Below are 20405 nucleotides of genomic sequence, written 5' to 3'. Positions count from 1 at the left end.
GAGATATCAGAGGGAACACAAAAACGTTAGAGGTCCCTTGGTCTAGAAAAGGGTGGGGACTGGATAGCCAGAGACTGCCAGGGAGTGTCAGTGAGGGCTGACAGTTGGGCAAGAAACACACATTAACAGAGAGACATGGAGACTATAGCAAGCAGACTGGGTTTCCCAAGAGAGAGCTGGGAGTAGGCTGGACCTACCTGAACTATGGATGGAGAGGTTAAGTTTAGGTGAGGCCATGTGTTAACCTGTTTTCCTAAATGCTGTGTCCCTTTTGGTAATTAAATGCTACTTTATTTTGAAGAAGCTGGTTCTGAGTCACTTTAATTAGCTGCTGTCACAGGTTTCTGGAGAAAAAGGATTATAGTTGCCAAACACAGTTGGGCCTGTCAGATTAACGCAGTTGGTTAAAGAGGGGAGCTTCAGCCCAGAGCTCTAGTAATAGAATAGTCATAAAGTGTAGGAAGCCAAGCCTGTCACCTGACGGATGCAATCAAGACTAATAGGGGTCTTAAAAAACTCAGTAACCATGACAAAGACAAAGAAAAGGTCAGAAGAGTGGGAGCAGATAAATAGGGGAACAGTAACTAAAGGCTAAATAATAGAAGAAAAGGAGAATTTTTAGAGGGGAGACTCTTCCCACGAAATGAGGCTGGTATGAAAAAGTTCAGTACCTAGCACTTTTTGGAGTGTGTGAGACGTAATAGTCATATCCTGTTCGGGAATACTAGAGACACAAAAGTGGGCAAAATTTAAGCCTTTCTAAGGCCAAGTGCTGAAATATAGGTGATAGGAGATCTTTGTCAAGCCTTGAGAGTAGAGGCAAGGAGTTTGAATTTCTTGCAGCAGGCAAGCCAGTAAAAAAATACTTGCAGGGAGTGATATGATCAAAGTCAGAAGAAGAGTAGAACCACCATTAGGTAATTTAATATGTTCTATCATTTTCCATAAAATATTTTCGTTATTTAAAAACATTGAGTATAATTCAAAGCATTGTCACACTCAGCTGTGATAACTAAAACTATATTGGTGACATAATGAGAAAAATATACTAAATTTTGTTTCATGTGGATGAGCTAATGAAGCCACGCTACAGCATGGCTCATACATTCTATTATCAAAAAAAGCATCCTTCAGATTAGATTTTAAATCATTACACTGGTTTTGTGGTACTGCAATGGCCCTTTCCTGTATCAAAATTTAAGAACAGACACAAAGGCTAGAAGTATAAAGTAATATACTTCACCGTTCTTTTTCTTAATATGAGTAATGATTGTTGTGATAAACATCTTGTTCTTTGCATTGGCTGCTTCCTTTTGTTGTGTTTTTTGTATTTGTTTAAAAAAAAAACCTCCTTACAATTAAATTGGAAGTAATACTAAAAATACGCACTTATTTTTTATACATCTGAAGTAATTAGCTTTTTGGAAAGTTGTAAAATATATGTTCACATTCTGAGTAAATGCACAACTGTTTGTGGGTTTCCTGAGAGCTGCTCATTAAACTTGGATATGTAACTTGACAAGAATGATTATTCTTCAAGAATATAGTTTTTTTCCTTTGTCCTAGATATGGAGATCAATAATTTCTAGTGGGTTTTGTGGAAATTGCTCCTTTCCTTGTGGATCTATGAAGCTTATTTTTCTGAAATGTCCATTCTGTTGAGCATTTGGGAAACTCCTGAAAAAAGTTAAGAAACAAGCTGAATAAGATTGACATTTCCAAAGGAAGACCTTGCTTGTGTCTAGAATTAGGTCTGGTCTAAGCACACCTTTGTTATTACTATATCGGATTAGAGAAGGATATAGTTAAAGCACTAAAACATCCAAACTCGTATGCTTGTGTAAAAGTGCTTATATTGATACATCTTAGTTAGACTAATACCCAGTCTACAATACATTATAGTTTTATTTTCTAGTCTTTTATCTTTCTTGGTATAGATTTTTGTTATACTTGTTTTCCTTAAATCTTTTTATATCTAGTTTTTAAGGATTTACTGATTAGTAGGTAAAGTTTGTAACACAATGTGCACCCCAACACGGTGTGAAAATATATTGTACTTTGAACATACTTGATTTTAATGATGATTTATACCAGTATGGCATAAACTGTGATAAACACACACAACTGGTAATTGTGTTACTGTAATTGCATGGATTTTGCTGTTGTACATTTTGGATTCACTCCAAATGAAGTAATACTTTAAAAATGCTGAGTCAGATTAATACAGATGATGGTACTTGAAATGGATCACAAGAGGCACAGTCCAGACAATCTGGCACATATCTTTCCTTTCATTATAAGTAACTTGCTTTGTAATTGATTAAAGCCAGGAAACTATTACATTGGAGAAGAAAAGTACTCTAAGTAGAAAGCAAATTTTGATTAAAGAAGGAATAATGAAAATATTGCCAATGCATGTAACAACACTGAGATTGAGAACTTCTACCACTAATGTATAAACGTAAACTTGATTTGGGAAGCATCTGAAAGCAAAGTGATTTATAGGTCTAGACAGAAATATTGTATATCTGTAATGAGAAGATGAAGATGCTGCCAACATATGAGGTCTGAAGTTGATTCTAAATACAGACCAATAGGATGTGGGTAAAGTGATCTCCCTGACGCTCCAGAAAAAAAACAAAGCCTATAGGTCTGGTGACACTTAAATAGTAGTTGAGCTGTTGGTCACTATACTATTTCTAATCAGGGGAGAAGCTTTCATCTCTTGGATAGAGAATTTTGACTGATCTAGAATGAAGGGAAACCACTGTACAGCTGTTTTAAATAAAGACTTCTTTTTAATTCTGATCAGTATTTTGAGTTGCTAAAAATGGTTTCCTTATTCCTTATGGATGGTGAGCATATGGGAAATGAAAATATTATAGTAGTCTTGTGGAGGAATTCATAGGTGACCACATGTACACAATTCATAAATTTGGACTAAGAAAGTTATCACCCATCTGCCACTTTCCAGTGGCTTTTGCCACACCCCTCTTCTGCATCATAACATATGCCATCATCCGCCCCGTGGCTCCATTTTCCCCTTCCTGGCTACCGTTGCAACCAGTTCCAACCAGCTCTACCTGCTCCTCTTCCCTTCTCCACCCAGTCTTCCCCCCTCCTTCCGTCAGCACAAATGTAGCTACCACATCCATATCTTCCTCCTACCTCTGGTGACATGTGCCTCAGCCCTCACCTATCCCCACCTCTCCACCTCCCATCACACCTGCCCTCTCTCACCACCATTCCTAATCTCATGCCCATCTCCTTCTCTGCCCCCCAGCACCGTCCCCTTCTTTTGTTGTCTCTGGAACACCTACTCCATATCTAAAAAGATCTGTCATCTGTGATCCTCTTCATATCTTGCTGCCTCTAGTTCCTACCTCCCACGGATCCCTTCATCTGACATTGCTTCTGCAGCTGCCCGGTCTTACAGAGGTACTGCCCTGGATCAGATCATGATTTGGGTTATTGGGCTTCTCTTCCATTCTTGCTGCTTTGACCTCCCCCCCCCCCCCCGCAAACATCACTGCATCAGACTCTTCTCTCCTTTTCCCCTCAATGTTGCTTTCATCTACTGTCCATCCAACTCCTCCCCATCAGCCTTCCTCTGATTTTGGCTTCAGGTTCTCTCTGCCTCTACTGTCAGTCTCCAGGACTCATCCTCTGTGACTTCACCTTTCATGTGGAGAGCCCCTCTGACTCTTTAGCTGCACATTTGCTCACCCTCACCTCTTCAGCCAACCTGCAGCTTGGTTCAGCTCTTATCATTCACCTAAAGACTTGGTCTTTACCAAGCATTGCTCTCTCTTTGATATCTGTTGCTGAGTTCTCCCTCTCCAGCCATCATCTGGTCTCTTTCAGCATTGCTCATCAGCCCCCTTCCTCACACCTTGTCACTTGGCCTTTCTGTGATTTTTTTCAGTTTGTCAACACTGATGACTCCTTGTCTGCTCTCAGCCCTCTCTTCCCTTTCTTCCGTTGATATGGTTGTTAATACTCTCTCTATTCTTCATTCTCCTCCACCCTTGAGTCTTTTGCCCCACTCTTTTTAATCACAAAGTTCACCCTTCCCTGGCTCCCCCTTCCCCCTCTTCCTCTCCCCCCCCCAGCCCCCAACAGCAGTTTCCTTTGCTCCTGTGGTCACGCTGCAGAGCTTCTCTGATGGAAATTCTTTGACCAGGCTGATTTCCTCTGCTACAGATTTGTTCTGTCCTCTTTCAATTCTGCCATCTTCCTAGCTAAACAATTCTATTTCTCCAACTTAATTGAATGCATGTCCTCAATCCCACCTGCCTTTTTGGCACATTTGACTTGCTCCTTAACCCTTATTTCATCCTGCCTCTACTTCTTTCTCTGCACAAGATCTTGACTTCTTTTTTTTTTTTTTCAGGAGAAAGTTGACAAAATATGACATGATCTTACCTTCCCCCTTCTATAATTTTCATGTCATCATCTTCCCTCTCTCAGGTGCAAAAGTTTCTCAGCTGTTCTCCTCCTTGAACTTCTCCACTTGCATCAGTGACCCATCCCATCTCCTTATCCCCTTCATGCCTACTCTCATGCCAACCTCTTTCTTCTCCTTCTGTCTCTTTCCCCTCACAATACAAACATGCTTTAATCTCTCCCATCATAAAAAAACAAGTAAATCCACCCTTGACACCACTTGCCTTTCCAGCTAGCATCCCAGTTCCCTTCTCCCTTTCATCTCTAAGCTCATTAAACATGCTGTCAGCAATCCCTGGCTGGAGTTCCTCTCTTCCAGTTCCACTCTAAACTACTCTGCAATCTGGCTTCTGCCTTCATTGAAACTGTTCTATCCAAAGTGTCTAATGGCCTCCTCCTAGCCAAAGTTCAGAACCAGTACTCCATATTCATCCATGATCTGTCAGCTGCCTTTGACACAGTCCACGATGCTCTTCTTTGAAATCTTTACCTCCCTTGGCTTCTGTGACTTTGTTCTCTCTTGGTTCTTCCCTATATCTTGAATTGTTCCTTCAGTGTGTCCTTTGGAGGATCCTCCTCATCCGCCATCCAACTTTCTGTGGGGGTTTCAGAGAACGCTGTCCTTGATCCTGTCTCTTTCTTTATTCCTTGTCTCTGTGTAATCTTGTCCACGAATCCAAATTCAACTGCCATTTCTATGTAGATGATTCACGTATCTACCTCTCTACTCCAGTCCTGTCTCCTTCTGTGCAAACTAAAATCTCAGTCTGTCTCTGACATTTCCTCATGGATGTCTAGCTGTAAGTGCAAGCTCAACATGGTTAAAACAGAGCTCAGAATCTTCCTTCCCACACACTCTTTTCTCAGTCACTGTCGGCAACAGCACATCTTGTCTGTCACTCAGGCGCATAACCTGGGCATCCTCTTCACCTTGGGTCTCTCTCTAGGTCTTCACATCTGTTCGATGTCTAAATCTTGCAGATTCTTTTTGTTAACATCTCTAAGATACGGCATTTCCAGTCCATCCACACAGCTAAAATGGTTATCCAGGCTCTCACATCGCAATTACTGCAACATCCTTTTCTCTGGTCTTTGCATTTTCTCTGACAAATGCATTCTTTCCTCCACTTGTATCTATTCAGAATGTTGCTGCAAAGATTATTCTCCTAGCCTGTATCTTTGAATCTCTCTGTTGGCTTCTCTTTCTCTATTGCATCAAATACAAAGTGCTTGTCTTTGTTTTCAAGGCCCTTCACTACCTATCCACTGTCATTCACTGTTGAGATGTTGGTTCCCACCTCCATCAGTCAATGATATCAGCCTCCATCACCCACTTATTACGTTTTCAAATGAGCACCATTATGCTCTCCTGCGTGCCCCTCATGCTGGGGAGGTGCTCTTCATAAACATCCATAAAGCAAACTCATTATCCTCCTCCAAATCCCTCCTTCTAACTCTCCTTTGCCATGATGCCTACAAAAAACTTGACAATGGTTAGGCTGCTGGCTTCCAGAAACCACTGTCTTTCACACTGACCAATATTGTCTCCTTGTTTCCTTGTATTCCCCTATTGATTTATCTGTATCCATCTGTTGTATCTTATCTTATACTTACGTTGTAAGCTCGTTGGAGCAGGGACAATCTTTTAGATTTGTTTGTACAGCACCTAGCATGGTGGGATCCATGATTGGGGCGTGTAGGTGCTCTGATAATAGAAATAATATCGCACTATCAGGAAGGGAGATGTAATTGGAAAGAATATTAAAAACTGGAGATATATTCTGTCTGCCTCTCAACCATCCCATCATCTCCACTTCCTCAGCCTGTTTGCTTACCCTTTTAAATTACACAATTTTACTATATCATCTGTATAAAATAAAACTAGGGTTGTCAAGCGATTAAACAAAATTAATTGTAATTAATCGCACTGTTAAACAATAATAGAATACCATTTATTTAAATATTTTTGGATGTTTTTCTACATTTTTAAATATATTGATTTCAGTTACAACACAGAATACAAAGTGTATAGTGCTCACTTTGTATTATTTTTATTAGAAATATTTGCACTGTAAAAAACCAAAGACATAGTATTTTTAATTCACCTAATAAAAGTACTGTAGTGCAAGCTCATTATCATGAAAGTTGAATCTACACATGTAGAATTATGTACCAAAAAAACTGCATTCAGAAATAAAACAGTGTAAAACTTTAGATCCTACTCAGTCCTACTTCTTGTTTAGCCAATTGCTCAGACGAACAAGTTTGTTTACACTTGCAGGAGATAATGCTGCCTGCTGCTTGTTTACAATGTCACCTGAAAGTGAGAACAGGCATTTACATGGCACTGTTGTAGCAGGCATTGTAAGATATTTAAGTGCCAGATGCATAAAGATTCATATGTCTCTTCATGCTTCATCGAACATTCCAGAGGACATGCTGATGACAGGTTCAATAACAATCCAAAGTAGTGCGGACCAACTCATGTTCATTTTAATAATCTGAGTCAGATACCACCAATACAAGGTTGATTTTTTTTTTTCCTTTGTGGTTCAGCTTCTGTCGTTTCTGTATTGGAGTGTTGCTCTTTTAAGACTTCTGAAAGCATGCTCCACACCTCATCCCTCTCAGATTTTGGAAGGCACTTCAGATTCTTAAACCTTGGGTTGAGTGCTGTAGCTATCTTTAGAAATCTCACATTGGTATCTTCTTTGTGTTTTGTCAAATCTGCAGCGAAAGTGTTCTTAAAATGAACATGTGCTGGGTCATCATCCGAGACTATTATAATATGAAATGTATGGCAGAATGGGGTAAAACAGAGCCGGAGACGTACAGTTCTTCCCCAAGGAGTTCAGTCACAAATTTAATTAACGCGTTATTTTTGTAAAGAGCATCATCAGCATGGAAATATGTCCTCTGGAATGGTGGCCAAAACATGAAGGGGCATATGAATGTTTAGCATATCTGGCACATAAATACCTTGCAATGCTGGCTACAAAAGTCCCATGTGAACTCCTATTCTCACTTTCTGGTGACATTGTAAATAAGAAGTGGGTAGCATTATATCCCGTAAATGTAAACAAACTTATTTGTCTTTAGTGATTGGCTGAATAAGAAGTAGGACTGAATGGACTTGTAGACTCTAAACTTTTGCATTGTTTTGTTTTTGAGTGCAGTTATGTAAGAAAAAAATCTACATTTGTAAGTTGCATTTACAGGATAAAGAGATTGCACTACAGTACTTGTATGCAGTGAACTGAAAAGTACTATTTCTTTTGATTATCATTTTTACAGTGCAGATATTTATAATAAAAAAATAAAGTGAGCAGTGTACACACACTTTGTATTCTGCGTTGTAATTGAAATCAATACATTTGAAAATGTAAAAAAAATCTAAACATATGTAATACATTTCAATTGGTATTCTATTGTTGTGATTAAAACTGCAATTAATCGCGATTAATTTTTAAATTCGTGATTCATTTTTTGGAGTTAATTGCTTGAGTTAACTGCAATTAATTGACAGCCCTAAATAAAACCTTTGCATATAGAGTTCTGATCTTGTGAGGTACTGACTAACCCAGCTCCCAGTAAGGTCAGTACTACAAAAGCTTGTTTGAGACCCTTAAGATTAAGAATCCTAATTAGACCAATTTATCCTGTGTATTTATTCAGATTTTTTTAAGTAAGCAACTAAACTGGGGTAATATCTTGATTCAGATGAGCTGACACAAGCTTCTGAATTTAATTGGAAGGGAGGAAGGCAGCAGCAGCAATCAAGCAAATTCTGTTTTAAATGTATCTATTGCTGTATATTGGTGTAGAATAAAGATCAAGGACTGTATTCAAAAAACAACTTGAGAAGTAATTGAATATCTTCTATATAGATGTTCTGGAAATTGTACATTCAGTTACAATTAAATTTTAGGCATTTGACTCAATAATTCAGATTAATACAATGTTTCTCTACTTGACTATATTTTATTCCAGTCATTTTCTAAGTAAGAATAATTTTGGATTATATGAGTGACTGTCAGAATAAATATAGTCTTATTTTTGTTTACACAGATGGGAATCTCTGCCATGCTGATGTCTCTGCCTTTGGAGAGCCTACTGAGTTTGAATACTTGCGGAAGGTGCTGTTTGAATATATGATGGGCCGTGAGACTAAGGTATGGAATACTGTATGCTGTGATTTGACATGTGGTTTGGATTAGAATTGAATTTCTCTCTCTTGCTGTGTAGGATTTGATCACCGTGTGTTTGCTATTGATGGAATGCTGTGATGGTAGCAGATAGTGTGTAAAGAACAGGGTTTCAGTCCTGTTCCGAGTTTGAATGATAGATCTTTGTTGTTTTTTTGTTTTTTTTCCTTGTGAACCTTATGATGTTGTTTTGACACCAGATTCCAGCAATAACTATTGTATTAAACTATATCTTGTGACTAGTTCTGAAGTTTCAGAAACATCTTCCCCAAAACCCCAAGTACCCTATTTCAAAAGGGCATGAATCTTTTGTGGGTGGTGTTTTTGTTATTTTTTGAGGTATTTTGAGTAATAGAAGAGAATGACTGAAAGCCAACTTTTTTGGTGTAGAATGTCAGCTGGTGAAATCCTCCTTCAGTTGGAATTCTAAATAACTAGTGTGAATAGCTATATGTAGAAATTGGTTTCGTTTGAAGAGATAATGTCATAAGGTTTATCATCTAAGCAAGATGTTTGTATTATTTAGATGAAAATCTTTCCTTCCTAGGGCTAAATACAGCTATCTATAATACTTCCACTCTTCCAGTTACATCTTTCAGATGGGGTTAATGTTAAGCACTACAGCTCTCAGTATTTCATTAGAATTCTAAATGAATCATATTTGTTCTAAAGTTTATTGTTGGATGTAATGGGTGTGGTTTGACATTTTACAAACAAGCACAGTAAGCCACTAAAACCACTTCAGGCAAGCTTTGAGATGGAACCAGACAAAAATCCTGCAATTTGATTAATGTGTCTGTATTCAATGAAGGCTAATTTGAAACATCTCTAGACTAATTTTAACGTTTCAACTATGTCTGGTAAGGCTTCAGTTACGTGTGTTACTGATTTAAAACTGTTTCTTGTTAAGTGTCCAAAATATCACTATATTTAAATTGGGACTTTGAAATTGCAAATGTGAATAGTTTGGAATAGTAACACATTAAAGCTAAGCTTAAGGCTTGTCTACACTGGCAATTTACAGCACTGCAACTTTCTCGCTCGGGGGTGAAAAACCACCCCCTTTTAGCACAGCAAGTTTCAGCGCTGTAAAGCGCAGTGTAGACAGTGTCCCAGCGCTGGGAGCCGTGCCCCTCGTGGACATGGTTTTTTAGAGCTCTGGGAGAGCTCTCTCCCAACGCTGCGCTGTGACCACACAAGCCACGTTAAAGCACTGCGGCGGCAGCGCTTTAGCGTTGCCAGTGTAGACTAGCCCTGAGTTTCAGCAGTCTTTCTAGGAAGGAAAGAAACCACAGAAGTTGTGGGAGTAAAAGTGAATAGCCATATGTATATTACTTGTGATCTGAAGTAAGAACAAAATTCTCATGTGACGTGCAATCTCCATTACTATATAGACATTAAAGTAGATTGATTTTAGGGGTCTGGCTTTCATTCGGGGTGCAAGTTGCTTCATTTAAAAAAACCAAAAAAAACAACCACCTTCTGAAAATTGCATCCTCTCACAACCAAAGACAAAGTTAGAAGCTATTTTTGGAGGTGGTTTTCTAAGATTGTATACATATATCCAAAATGAAAATAAATTGCACTGAAGTGCTATCTAGCTCTTAGACTTGCTTAAGTAGGTATTATTTTTATTTTAATTTAGAGAGGCATTTTATCCAATTCAAGTAAATGAATGGAGAGAGACATTTTCAAAGGTTTTAAAGATTTACTTTTAGATTTGATAGGTGATAGAAAATTGTACAGCTCTTTTAATGCAGCTTTTTGCAAGTGTCTGTGCTCTTTCTTTAGTATTCATAGTTATTTGGATGTCTGTTAGCACCAAAGAATCAAGGTAGCAGGATTAACAAAGCATACACAAAATTTAAAGAAGCAATACATTTCTGGGACAGCCCATGCTTTCCTCTCTAACAATTCAGATCACAGTAGTAATGGGGTTGATTTATTTTATGGGTTTGAAAGTTAACCATCAAAATTAAACTGTTAATAAGGTAAAAATCAAATGAAACCTGACATTCTCATTAAACATAGCAATGTTCTAGTTGTCTCCTCACTTGTGCTTCAGAAAGTACATCTAGTTATACCCTTTTCAAGGAAATCTCATGTATTCAGTTTGCGTTAACCATGAACTCTATGCTGATAAAAATCTCTCTCCCACTCCTGTGTGGCTTCCCTCCATCTAAACCCATGTCTCAGCCTGGTTTCTTTGACCGCTGCTTCTGGATGGCTTGCAGGCAATTTAACATGGCCAAGCATTTAATTTTTCTTTCCCTCCAAAATCCACACCTCACATTTTCTGTTAAGTTGATAACATCCTCCCTGTCACCCAGGCTTGCAACCCAGGAATCATCTTTGACTCATCTGCTCTTCATATCAGGCAGTATCCAGTTCCTACCTCCCTTTCATCTGCAACATCTCTAATCTTTTATATGTATCCAGACAGCAAAATGTCATCCAGGCCCTAGACATCCCCTGTCTTTTTTTACTGCAACCTCATCTTCCTCTTCCTTTGCCACCTCCATCATTTCCCCCTTCCCCCCCTCCCCAGGTAATGTAGCAGCTAAGATCTTCTTGGCCCATTGATATGATCATAGATACTAAGGTCAGAAGGGACCATTCTGATCATCTAGTCCGACCTCCTGCACAGCGCAGGCCACAGAACGTCACCCACCCACTCCTATGAAAAACCTCACCCATGTCTGAGCTATTGAAGTCCTTAAATCATGGTTCAAAACTTCAAGGAGCAGAGAAGCCTCCCTCCAGTCAACCATGCCCCATGCTACAGCTCACCCCTTCTTAGAATTTATGCACTGCTTCACATTCCAGTTGTGCTTACTTTCATAACGCTACATAACACCCCCTGCCGACTTAATTAACCTAGTCTCTTTCCACGTTGCAACCTACCACCACTTTGCTAATGATACCCAGTGTCCAAATTGCTCACCTTGCTCATAATCACTTATGCACTTTTTGCATATCATCCCCACTAAGTGGTTTGCCAAGCCATTAGTCAAATCCCACCTTGTGAACCCCAACATAGAAATGGATCTTAAGTGAATTATCTAAGGCACTTTACTTTATATAAATAAATGTATACATCATATACGTGCACTTAAGAATGTGTAAAAACTACAAAAATAAATAGTTCAGTTCAAACTACAAAAATAAATAGTTCAGTCCAAACTACACACACCTCTGAGTAACCAATGTAATTTAACTGTCTTCCTACCCTACTTAATCTGGTGCCACTTTGCTGTGTCATGTGAAATTACGGTGTACATTTTTCTGGGAATGCACCTGTTAAGTTTATCTGTACTGTGAGATGCATAGCACACTCTGTGGTGCAGTAAAATAATGTTCTTAACTACCATGTGAATAACTGAATTAACCAAGTATAGTTATACTACATCTTTAGGACATTGTGTTGAAGTTTTGTTTGTCAAGCCTGGTAAAAGCCCAGTTCTTACAGAAATCTAGAGCATTGCTTTTACAGATGCTGAGATTCACAATTCCATTATACAATTTGGAGTCTGTTCTAGAGTCAAAATGCCAATCTCTGTTTTGTTTGTCTGCCTCTGATGTGTGCAATTCATGTGTTGGTTACAGAGGTTGCTTTGCAAATATTGAAATGGAAGGGTGGTCTGTCATAATTCCAGATTTTGTTGATTTCCAGCCTGTATTTCTGAATTAGTTAGATGCATGCAGAGCTGTCGGGGAACCTAGATATATTTTTTGCTGTTACTGGCTTGTACACTTAAGCATGGCAGGTGGATAGCCTTGGCAATCATACTGAATCGTGTAGCAACAAATAGGGAATTGTGTGACAGCATGGAACAGTTATATGCAGCTTTGTGGTGAAATTTGTGAGTTCTGCTTGTGAGGAGCAGTATTGTTCAAACTATAGAGTGCCTTGAAATCTTTAAGAAATATCCATTCATGAAACTGTTTAAGATATTGTCTATTCGCAAGGACATTTGTATATACTCTATGTTCCTTGAAAGAATTGGCAGTAAGTAGGAATGTAAACAATCAGCTGTTTTATTAGAACTTATTTCTGTGTATGCTGGTATGAAAGGTAGGGATTCTTATTATGCTTCACCTGGATTTTTCTAGAAAAATATAATCAAGGTAATAAAGGCATAATCAGGTAAATACTTTGTAATGCATATAGTCTTAAATTCCAAAATGATTGTAAGTTTCATTCACATTATTTGCAATCATATGGATCTGAAGAAATTTTATTTCTAAATTTCCCTGGTGACTGCAAGAACTTGAAGAATTTCAAGGCAGTGCTAGTGATAAATTACGAAACATATGTTTTCAAGAAAGAAGGCTTTGAGAACATTTGTTTGATTTGCCATATACATATATGTATTTTCATGTAGTATTTGCAATGCATGTATATTTTTTTAACTTACTTGTGCATACCCTTGTGTCCTGTTGAAATTAATAGTGAGGGCTTCAGAGGTAGCTGTCCTGTAAGTGTGGGTGTACGTTCCGAGTTCATTGCTTTGTGATCTTTCAGTATTAAGTGATGAATGAGGGGTTTCACAAGAGAAATTAGAAAAGTTTTTAGTGCTGATTTATGTTATCAGAGTTGTTCCTCAGTATCTTTCAGCAGTTCTCAAATTGGGCTGGGACCCCAAAGTGGGTCACGACCCTGTTTTAATGGGGTCGCCAAGACTGGCATTAGATTTGCTGGGGCCTGGGCCAAAGCTGAAGTCTGAACCCCAGGGCCAAAGCCCAAGGGCTTCAAATGTGAGTGGCAGGGCTCAGATTACAAGCTCTCCGCCTGGGGCTGTAACTCTTGGACTTTGGCTTTGGGCCCCCACCCAGGGCAGTGTAGCTCGGGCTTTGGCCCCTCTACCTGAGGTGGCGGGGCTAGGCGGGCTCAGGCTTCGGTCTCCCCCTCCTGGGGTTATGTAGTAATTTTTGTTGTCAGAAGGGGATCATGGTGCAATGAAGTCTGAGTGATGGTGCAATGAGTTTGAATCATGAACGGAAAATAGCTTAAATTAAGCTGATTGAACAGAACAGTTAGCAAGGGGAATTCTTTCAGCTTTATAGCTAGGTAGAAGCTATATCTAAATATACATGAGATGAATTAATCTGGACTACCCTTTCACCTTTATGATGGTTGTGGTCAATTATTGCTCCAGTTGCTTCATTATTGTTACTGCTGTCTCCTCTTCGCGCAGTGATCTGTGCGGAGCTGGTGGGAAACAATAGCAGTAGATGGGCAGCAATCTTGTCACCACTGCATTGTGTGAGAGCTGCAAGTATGACTCTTATAGCACATTCTGTTAGAGCTGTACCTACAGCTGTTGCAGCATGTGGGAAAGCACCTGACATTTCCTGCGAAACCACCTGGCCACTTGTATTCACCCATGTTCCTATGCCTTCTTACCCCTTACCTTCTATTGTTGCTGACCAAAATGAAAATGGAAGCGTTGGTCCTGTGTCAGGTGGGAGTATGTTGGTGACTAAAACATTCAAATGAGTGTTGTAATCCTGGCTCTGCCACCTAATGTGTAACTATTGATATGACCTTTTCTGTTTTGTTTTCCACATACAAAATAGAGGTGATTCTTACCTACCTCATACAGGTGTGGTTATAAGATGAATTAACGTTAATGCTTTCTGGTTATGACTCCTTTCATAAGAGAATGTCAGAGCACTTTGCTGTATCAGTGCAGCGTACTACACACCTGTCAATAATGTTTCCACAAATGAAGTTCTGCAGTACCTTAATTGTCTGGATTTGTTTTACAAGATGTCAGGCTGATGTGAATGCAGTTGAGTTGTACAGCATTATTTCATGTGACTAAAAAAATGTATCTTGTAGTGACATACAGATTAGATTGTTTATAGGAAGAGATTTCTGGAAGGGTTGAATCTTTTTCAACAGTAGTCAGCAGTGACATTTTGTGAAAGAGGTTAATGTGTTTGAGCTTTGTGCTTACTATTGAGCTTATATTGTTGTTTGAAAGCAGCAGTTTGTGATCATATAAACTGAAGAATCTTCCATAAAATTCACATAACATGCCATCTGTCAAGCAAATGAGATGTGCATATCTGACTCTTTTTGCAATAGCTTCCATTGACATTACTAAAAATACACAGCACTTTGATAAATGAATAAATTTGTAACTGTTAAACAGCTGTTTAATCTTTTCTTATGCATGTTAAGTTACTTATAGATCATTCACTTTTTTTCCTTAGACAATGGCAAAGGTTATAACCACAGTGCTGAAGTTCCCAGCTGACCAAACTCAGAAGATCTTAGAACGAGAAGATGCTCGACCATTGGTAAGCCTTATAAGTAGACTGGATATATGAACTTGGGCTGCTAGACATAGGTGGGTGAAACTTGGTTGTTTAACACCCTTCCCTTCCTCAGGAGAATTTCCCATTGTAAAAGAAGGCTTGAGTTTGACAAAAGAAAAAAGTAAGGGCCTTGTCTCCACTAATACGTCGCACCATTGGTCTAGTACAGGAGCAGCTCCACTTATGATAGTGACAGTGGGAGCACTGTGTAGCCAGTGTGTAGGCATTTTTGCCACTGTGCCATCTATCCTTACTAACAGCAAAAATGGTAACAACTCCTGTGCTTACTCGGCTTTGCTTGGTGTACAATAGCAGTTCTGCTGATAGAGCTTTCCCCTAGAACATCAGAGGGGAAAAGTGATGAATACAGCCGCTATAGATGCATCCTTGATGTAGAGTAGAATGTCTTTTTAAATTGACAACAAACATTGAAAGCCAGCTCAGCTCTCCCATTATGGGATATGTCATATGAGCATAGAGAAGTCTAGATTTTGGCAGGGGACAAAATAGAACTCATACTATACTCATGTCTTTAATAGCTCCTCAGGACTAGATTTTCAGTTATTTAAGGAATTGAGGGGTCTTTACTTTACAAAAAGATTTCCAAGTAGATGAATTGCAAGACCAGGAGCAGAGTACTTTATGCTCTCAGGGAAGCAAGATATAATTCTAATCAGAAAAAGCACTCCTTGCATGATCACTATTTTATAAGTGTAAAAGGCATTTTATTAATTGAAAGGCTGTGAAAATATTTTCTCTACGCAATATCTGAACTCAGTAGGATCATTCCTGTTTTTGTGGGCCAGTAAAATAAATAGTTAAGAATTTATTGTAGCTTGTGCTTCCCCAATTGGTCTTGTTTCTTCTCTCCCTACTGGTCTTGGCTATCTCTGATCATTTTAGAGACAGATAAGATTATTATTTTAGATAGTTGTATGTTTCACTTTACAAAATCACACAAACACGTTGACCTCTTTGAAGCAAACTTTAAAAAAATCTTCAGTTACTGTTAACATAGAGTTCAACACAACAAGCAAAATTATAGATTTTTGTTAGAAGGGGTGTTAAAGGTGTTTTGTTTGAAGGAAACTATAATATAAAAGTAACATTGGTACTGATAAGTATTCTAGTCCAGACAAGGCTCTTGGCCAGTCCATCCCAATCTCCAAAAAATTATGTAAACTCATAAAACAAAAAGAGTACAACTTCCTCTCCCAGCTCAGCAGTCCTGAAAGTATCTGCACCCTGTTGTCTGAAATGATTAGCACCATGCTTGTCTTCAAAGGTAATTTAATCAAATATTAAAAGAAATGACTATTACCTTTCTAACCACCTCCCAAGCCTTCAAAATTAAACATTTCTAACCAGTTTGTTGTTCTTTTTATTGGCTTATTACTCTGCCTGGAGTAGCACCTATTTAGATATTTACTCAACTTTCTGATGTACTTGTGTGTAAGAGAGAAACAGATTTAGGCTGCTGGGATTAGACTAAACTATCCAAGCATATTATTATTAATAATCAGTTGATGTAGGGCGTCTCTCTATTTCATAATAGAGTGATGGTGGTATTTGAAAAACATTTATTAAACACTTAAATTTCCTTTCTAGTGGTATAAATTGTCTAAATTAGAGCATCAACATACATTTTTAAAACAAGTCTGGAATGCTTTGATTCATCTGATAAGGAAAAATCTGATCTTCCTATTAACTTTTGCCTGAAATATTTACAGATTATAAAAGTGTAAATTGTAAACTTGTTTTGCTACTGAAATAAAACACATTTGCACTGTAGTAAATTAAGGATACTTCTCAGTTTTATTTACCATTTTAGTGCCTGATCTTTTCCTTACCTATACAATGGGCGTATATCTAAGAGTTTCTCTTGAAACTTTTTATAAACAAATCACAGATAAATTGACTTGGGATATTGACCTTGGTACATTAGTATTTACTTCAGTGTTGTTTCTGTCTAATCCTCTCAGCCTCATATGTAAGCACAAGATGTCCACTGAGCTCAAATTTGTGCTATAAATAAAATATTCCAATAAGGTGTTTTTCTTCCTGGCTTTGTAGTTTACCTCACCTCGCAGTGGTATCTTCTGAATATTCCATCAGTCTGTGCTTAGTTAGCATGTGGGTGAGTGAAGTCTAATATGTGTATTGTGTTTTATTTGAAGGTCAAACCTATAGCATGCGATTAATTATTCTTCTACTAGATTTTTATTTCTCTCCTCCCTGGTTTTGTTCATAATTACTGAATGCTCTTTGCATGACAAGCTCGTACTATACCCCTAACCTAACTGTTTATCTTATTTTGCTTTACAAAGTTAAGTTCGTAAGAAGTAAGCCTCAGTTTCAAGATTAATATATTTTCTGATCTGAGGACAGTTTGCATCTTTTCAAATACTGATTCAGAGCTGTACAAACCTCAGATATGCCAAAAGGGAGTAGAAAAAGATTCTTAATCAAATAGCCTTTAATATAAAATATATTTAACTTGGCTTTATTCTATTTGTGCTTTTATCATTTTCTGGGCTTCTTACTTGAATAAGCAAATAGGTAAGTCAAATTACTGGAATATGCTCACCTACTTTGGTGCTTAAAATGGATCCATATGCCATATAAAAATCAAAAGGATTCCTAATTTAATAAAATACTTAAAATGAAATATTTCATACATAGGCCCTGATCCAGTAAGGCACTTAAACTTGTGCTTAACTTTAAGTAGGTTTGAAGTCTAATTTGAAGCCAACTTGAAGTTCAGCACATACTTTAGTATTTTGCTGGTTCAGAGGCATGGGTTGGTGGTAACGAGATGACAAAGCAAAGAGGGGGAGGAAAGACCTTTTTGATTGGGGACGTCACAATATTTGTTGTTATAGAATTTGTTACAAATTAGTTTGGCTTCATTAATGAACCTGTGCGCAAATAACTCTAGTGTTAGAAACCTAGTGGTTACGCTGGTTTACAATGAAAAGGGTGCATCAGACTACTTGAGGTAAAAATTAAAACAATAATGATCCACAGTAATAGGACATGGAAGTAAATATTCACAACTTTCTACATAATCTAATGTGATTAGCACTCTGATTTAAAATGTATAATATTTCAAAACAAATTCTGTGGGACATGCTGAGCATGCTTTAATTTTTTTTCTCTCTTAAAACTTAAACCAGACACAACTTAGATGCAGAATATATCTTTGAGTTTTATAAAGAGAGAAATCTGTTCCTCTCTACCCGGTCCTTAAAGTTTCTACTCTTATCCTTATTTCATACTCTCTTAAATGTTGCATTCTAAGCCCAATATTTTCTTCCGGTCCTTACTTTTCTGAGATATTAGCCTCAACTGACTTTTCCTTTGCCATGGCTGAAAATGGTTGAGGTGTCAGTATCGACAGGCTAAACCTACTTTCAACACCATTACAGAAAGCGTGATTGAGATGTAATCCTTGTTACTCTTTCTGTTTTGTCCTTTCTATCAGTAAAACAGTTTTCAGCATCATTTAGGAGGAGCAAAGAAGGGGCTTGATGCTGACCAAGGTGTCAGCAACAGGTCATTTTACAAACGTAAATGAGTCCTGCACATGTAAATCTTATATAATCTAGTAAAATCTCATTGCAAGAGTAAATTGTGCTGTCCTCCTTTTTCAAAGTTTTAATGGATTATGACAGTTTATTGCCCCAAATATGACATTCTTGCCGCCAGGCAACTTATGATCAAGGTGATGCTGACTGCATTGCAAACGTGAGATGTACACTTCTTGATTAGGTAGAAGGAATTTATGTCCATGATTGGCCAAGGCAGGAATTGTTTTGAGGTGGGGTATTGTTACTTTCCTGTCATTTTAACTAGAGGTCTTGATAGGAAAGAAGGGGGAATAACATTTTGTCTCATTCTAAAACTCAGTTTTGAATTTTACTTAACTAGGCGTGATGCTCAGATGCAGTATGTAGTTTCCAGTGGGGTCTTACCTTTTACCCATTTTCTCAGTTGTGTTGACTGAAATATACAGAAAGTGAATTACTTGCCCAAGATCACAGAATAAATAGTCATTTAGCCTGACCTCAAATTCAAGCTCCTTCTGTCTCCTGTTTCTTTTCTCCAGCAATCAGATTCAGTTGCTCTCCTGATTTATTTATTTTAATACCAAAAGTGCTTGTAATTTTCTCTTCACAATGTAATATTCATTTACCTGCCTTTACTTTTTTTTTTTTCCTCCCTAGTCATGGCTACGACCATCTTGAAGAAATTGTGATAGTAAGGTCTTATGACAATGCTGCTTAGAAATACATTCATATCTCTGTTCTCCGTTGAGAATGGACAAGAGGAGAAACTATTATTCAGGGTCCCAAATGGAGCAGCAAGACAGAGGAAATCAACACACACTTTGGACCGTGAATATAGTTAAAACTGCCTTTAGAAGAGATGCTAATTAATGGTTATCTGGTGAGGAGTTTTTTTTCCCCTCGTATTGAATACTGTCTTTTATTTTGTGTTAAAGGTTATTTTTTTAAAAGGGAGAAAAAAGACTGTAATCTAGAAAGACTTTGTCCCACTCTTGTATCTCAGTACAGGTTTCACTTGGTGTTTTTAAGAGTTGAATTTAACAGTTTGTCTCTTCTATTTATTTTTGATTTCTTGACTGAATGAATTGTGCAATACATTTTTGGGTTGGTAGCAGTTAGTGGGTGATTCCTGGTGAATTAGGCCATTTGTTTGAATATTTTCTTCCAATTTGATCTTTTGATTGTTTGCTAAAAGCCATTTCTTTAAGCTTTTGCTTACAATAAATCTAAATTTTAGTACCTCATGTATTTACTCTTAGCTTTTGTACTTATATTTTCTGGAGAAGAAATACACTACTGTAAATTGTAAATAGTTAATACATAACTGTATCATATGCTGATCTGTGACTGGCAATGCTAATCTGGCAGGAGCTGAGATGAAATAAAGTTTTATTTACTATACAGTTTTGGAATTGCGTGTATTTTTTATATTATACATATTTTTGTAATGAGGAGCAACTCTGCTCTTGACCACCGACAAGACTCTAAGGCAACATTTGCTTGGAATGTTTACAATCGTGATCCTTCAAAGACTCACTTAACTTCAGGCATGTAAGTAATTAATGGGGCCACTCCAATGCATAAGTCTTTGGAGGATCATAGCCTCAATGACAGACATAGAAAACATGATGAACTGGAAAGCAAGAGAGTCACTTGGTATATTTTGTTATACCCATAGGGTTATTGGAATGCAGAAAGGAGCTTGATCCTCTAAACCCTCATCCAAGTATCCCCATATGGGTAAAGATCAAGTGTCCTCTGTTTATAGGGGTATCAGGCACAGTACTGTAGATCCGGATGAAGGTGAAACTTAACACCCACACTTCCCCATCCCAAGTGTTTATAGTTGTGGGAATAA

At 37.9% G+C, this 20405-nt stretch overlaps 1 protein-coding gene across 1 annotated transcript in view; it reads left to right on the top strand.

Moving 5' to 3' along the window:
- Positions 1 to 19948, top strand: part of GOLGA4 (golgin A4) — a 103321-nt gene extending 83373 nt beyond the window's left edge. Inside the window, 4 exon segments of the mRNA XM_043508800.1 lie at positions 8515 to 8618; positions 14874 to 14960; positions 17052 to 17115; positions 19205 to 19948. Coding sequence (XP_043364735.1) covers positions 8515 to 8618; positions 14874 to 14960; positions 17052 to 17081 — 221 coding nt within the window. The 3' untranslated portion in view covers positions 17082 to 17115; positions 19205 to 19948.
- Positions 19949 to 20405: the final 457 nt, after the last annotated feature.

The sequence above is a fragment of the Dermochelys coriacea genome, chromosome 2 (genome assembly GCF_009764565.3).
Source record: "Dermochelys coriacea isolate rDerCor1 chromosome 2, rDerCor1.pri.v4, whole genome shotgun sequence".
Taxonomy (NCBI): domain Eukaryota; kingdom Metazoa; phylum Chordata; order Testudines; family Dermochelyidae; genus Dermochelys; species Dermochelys coriacea.
This window is presented reverse-complemented; position numbering and strand designations above follow the sequence as displayed.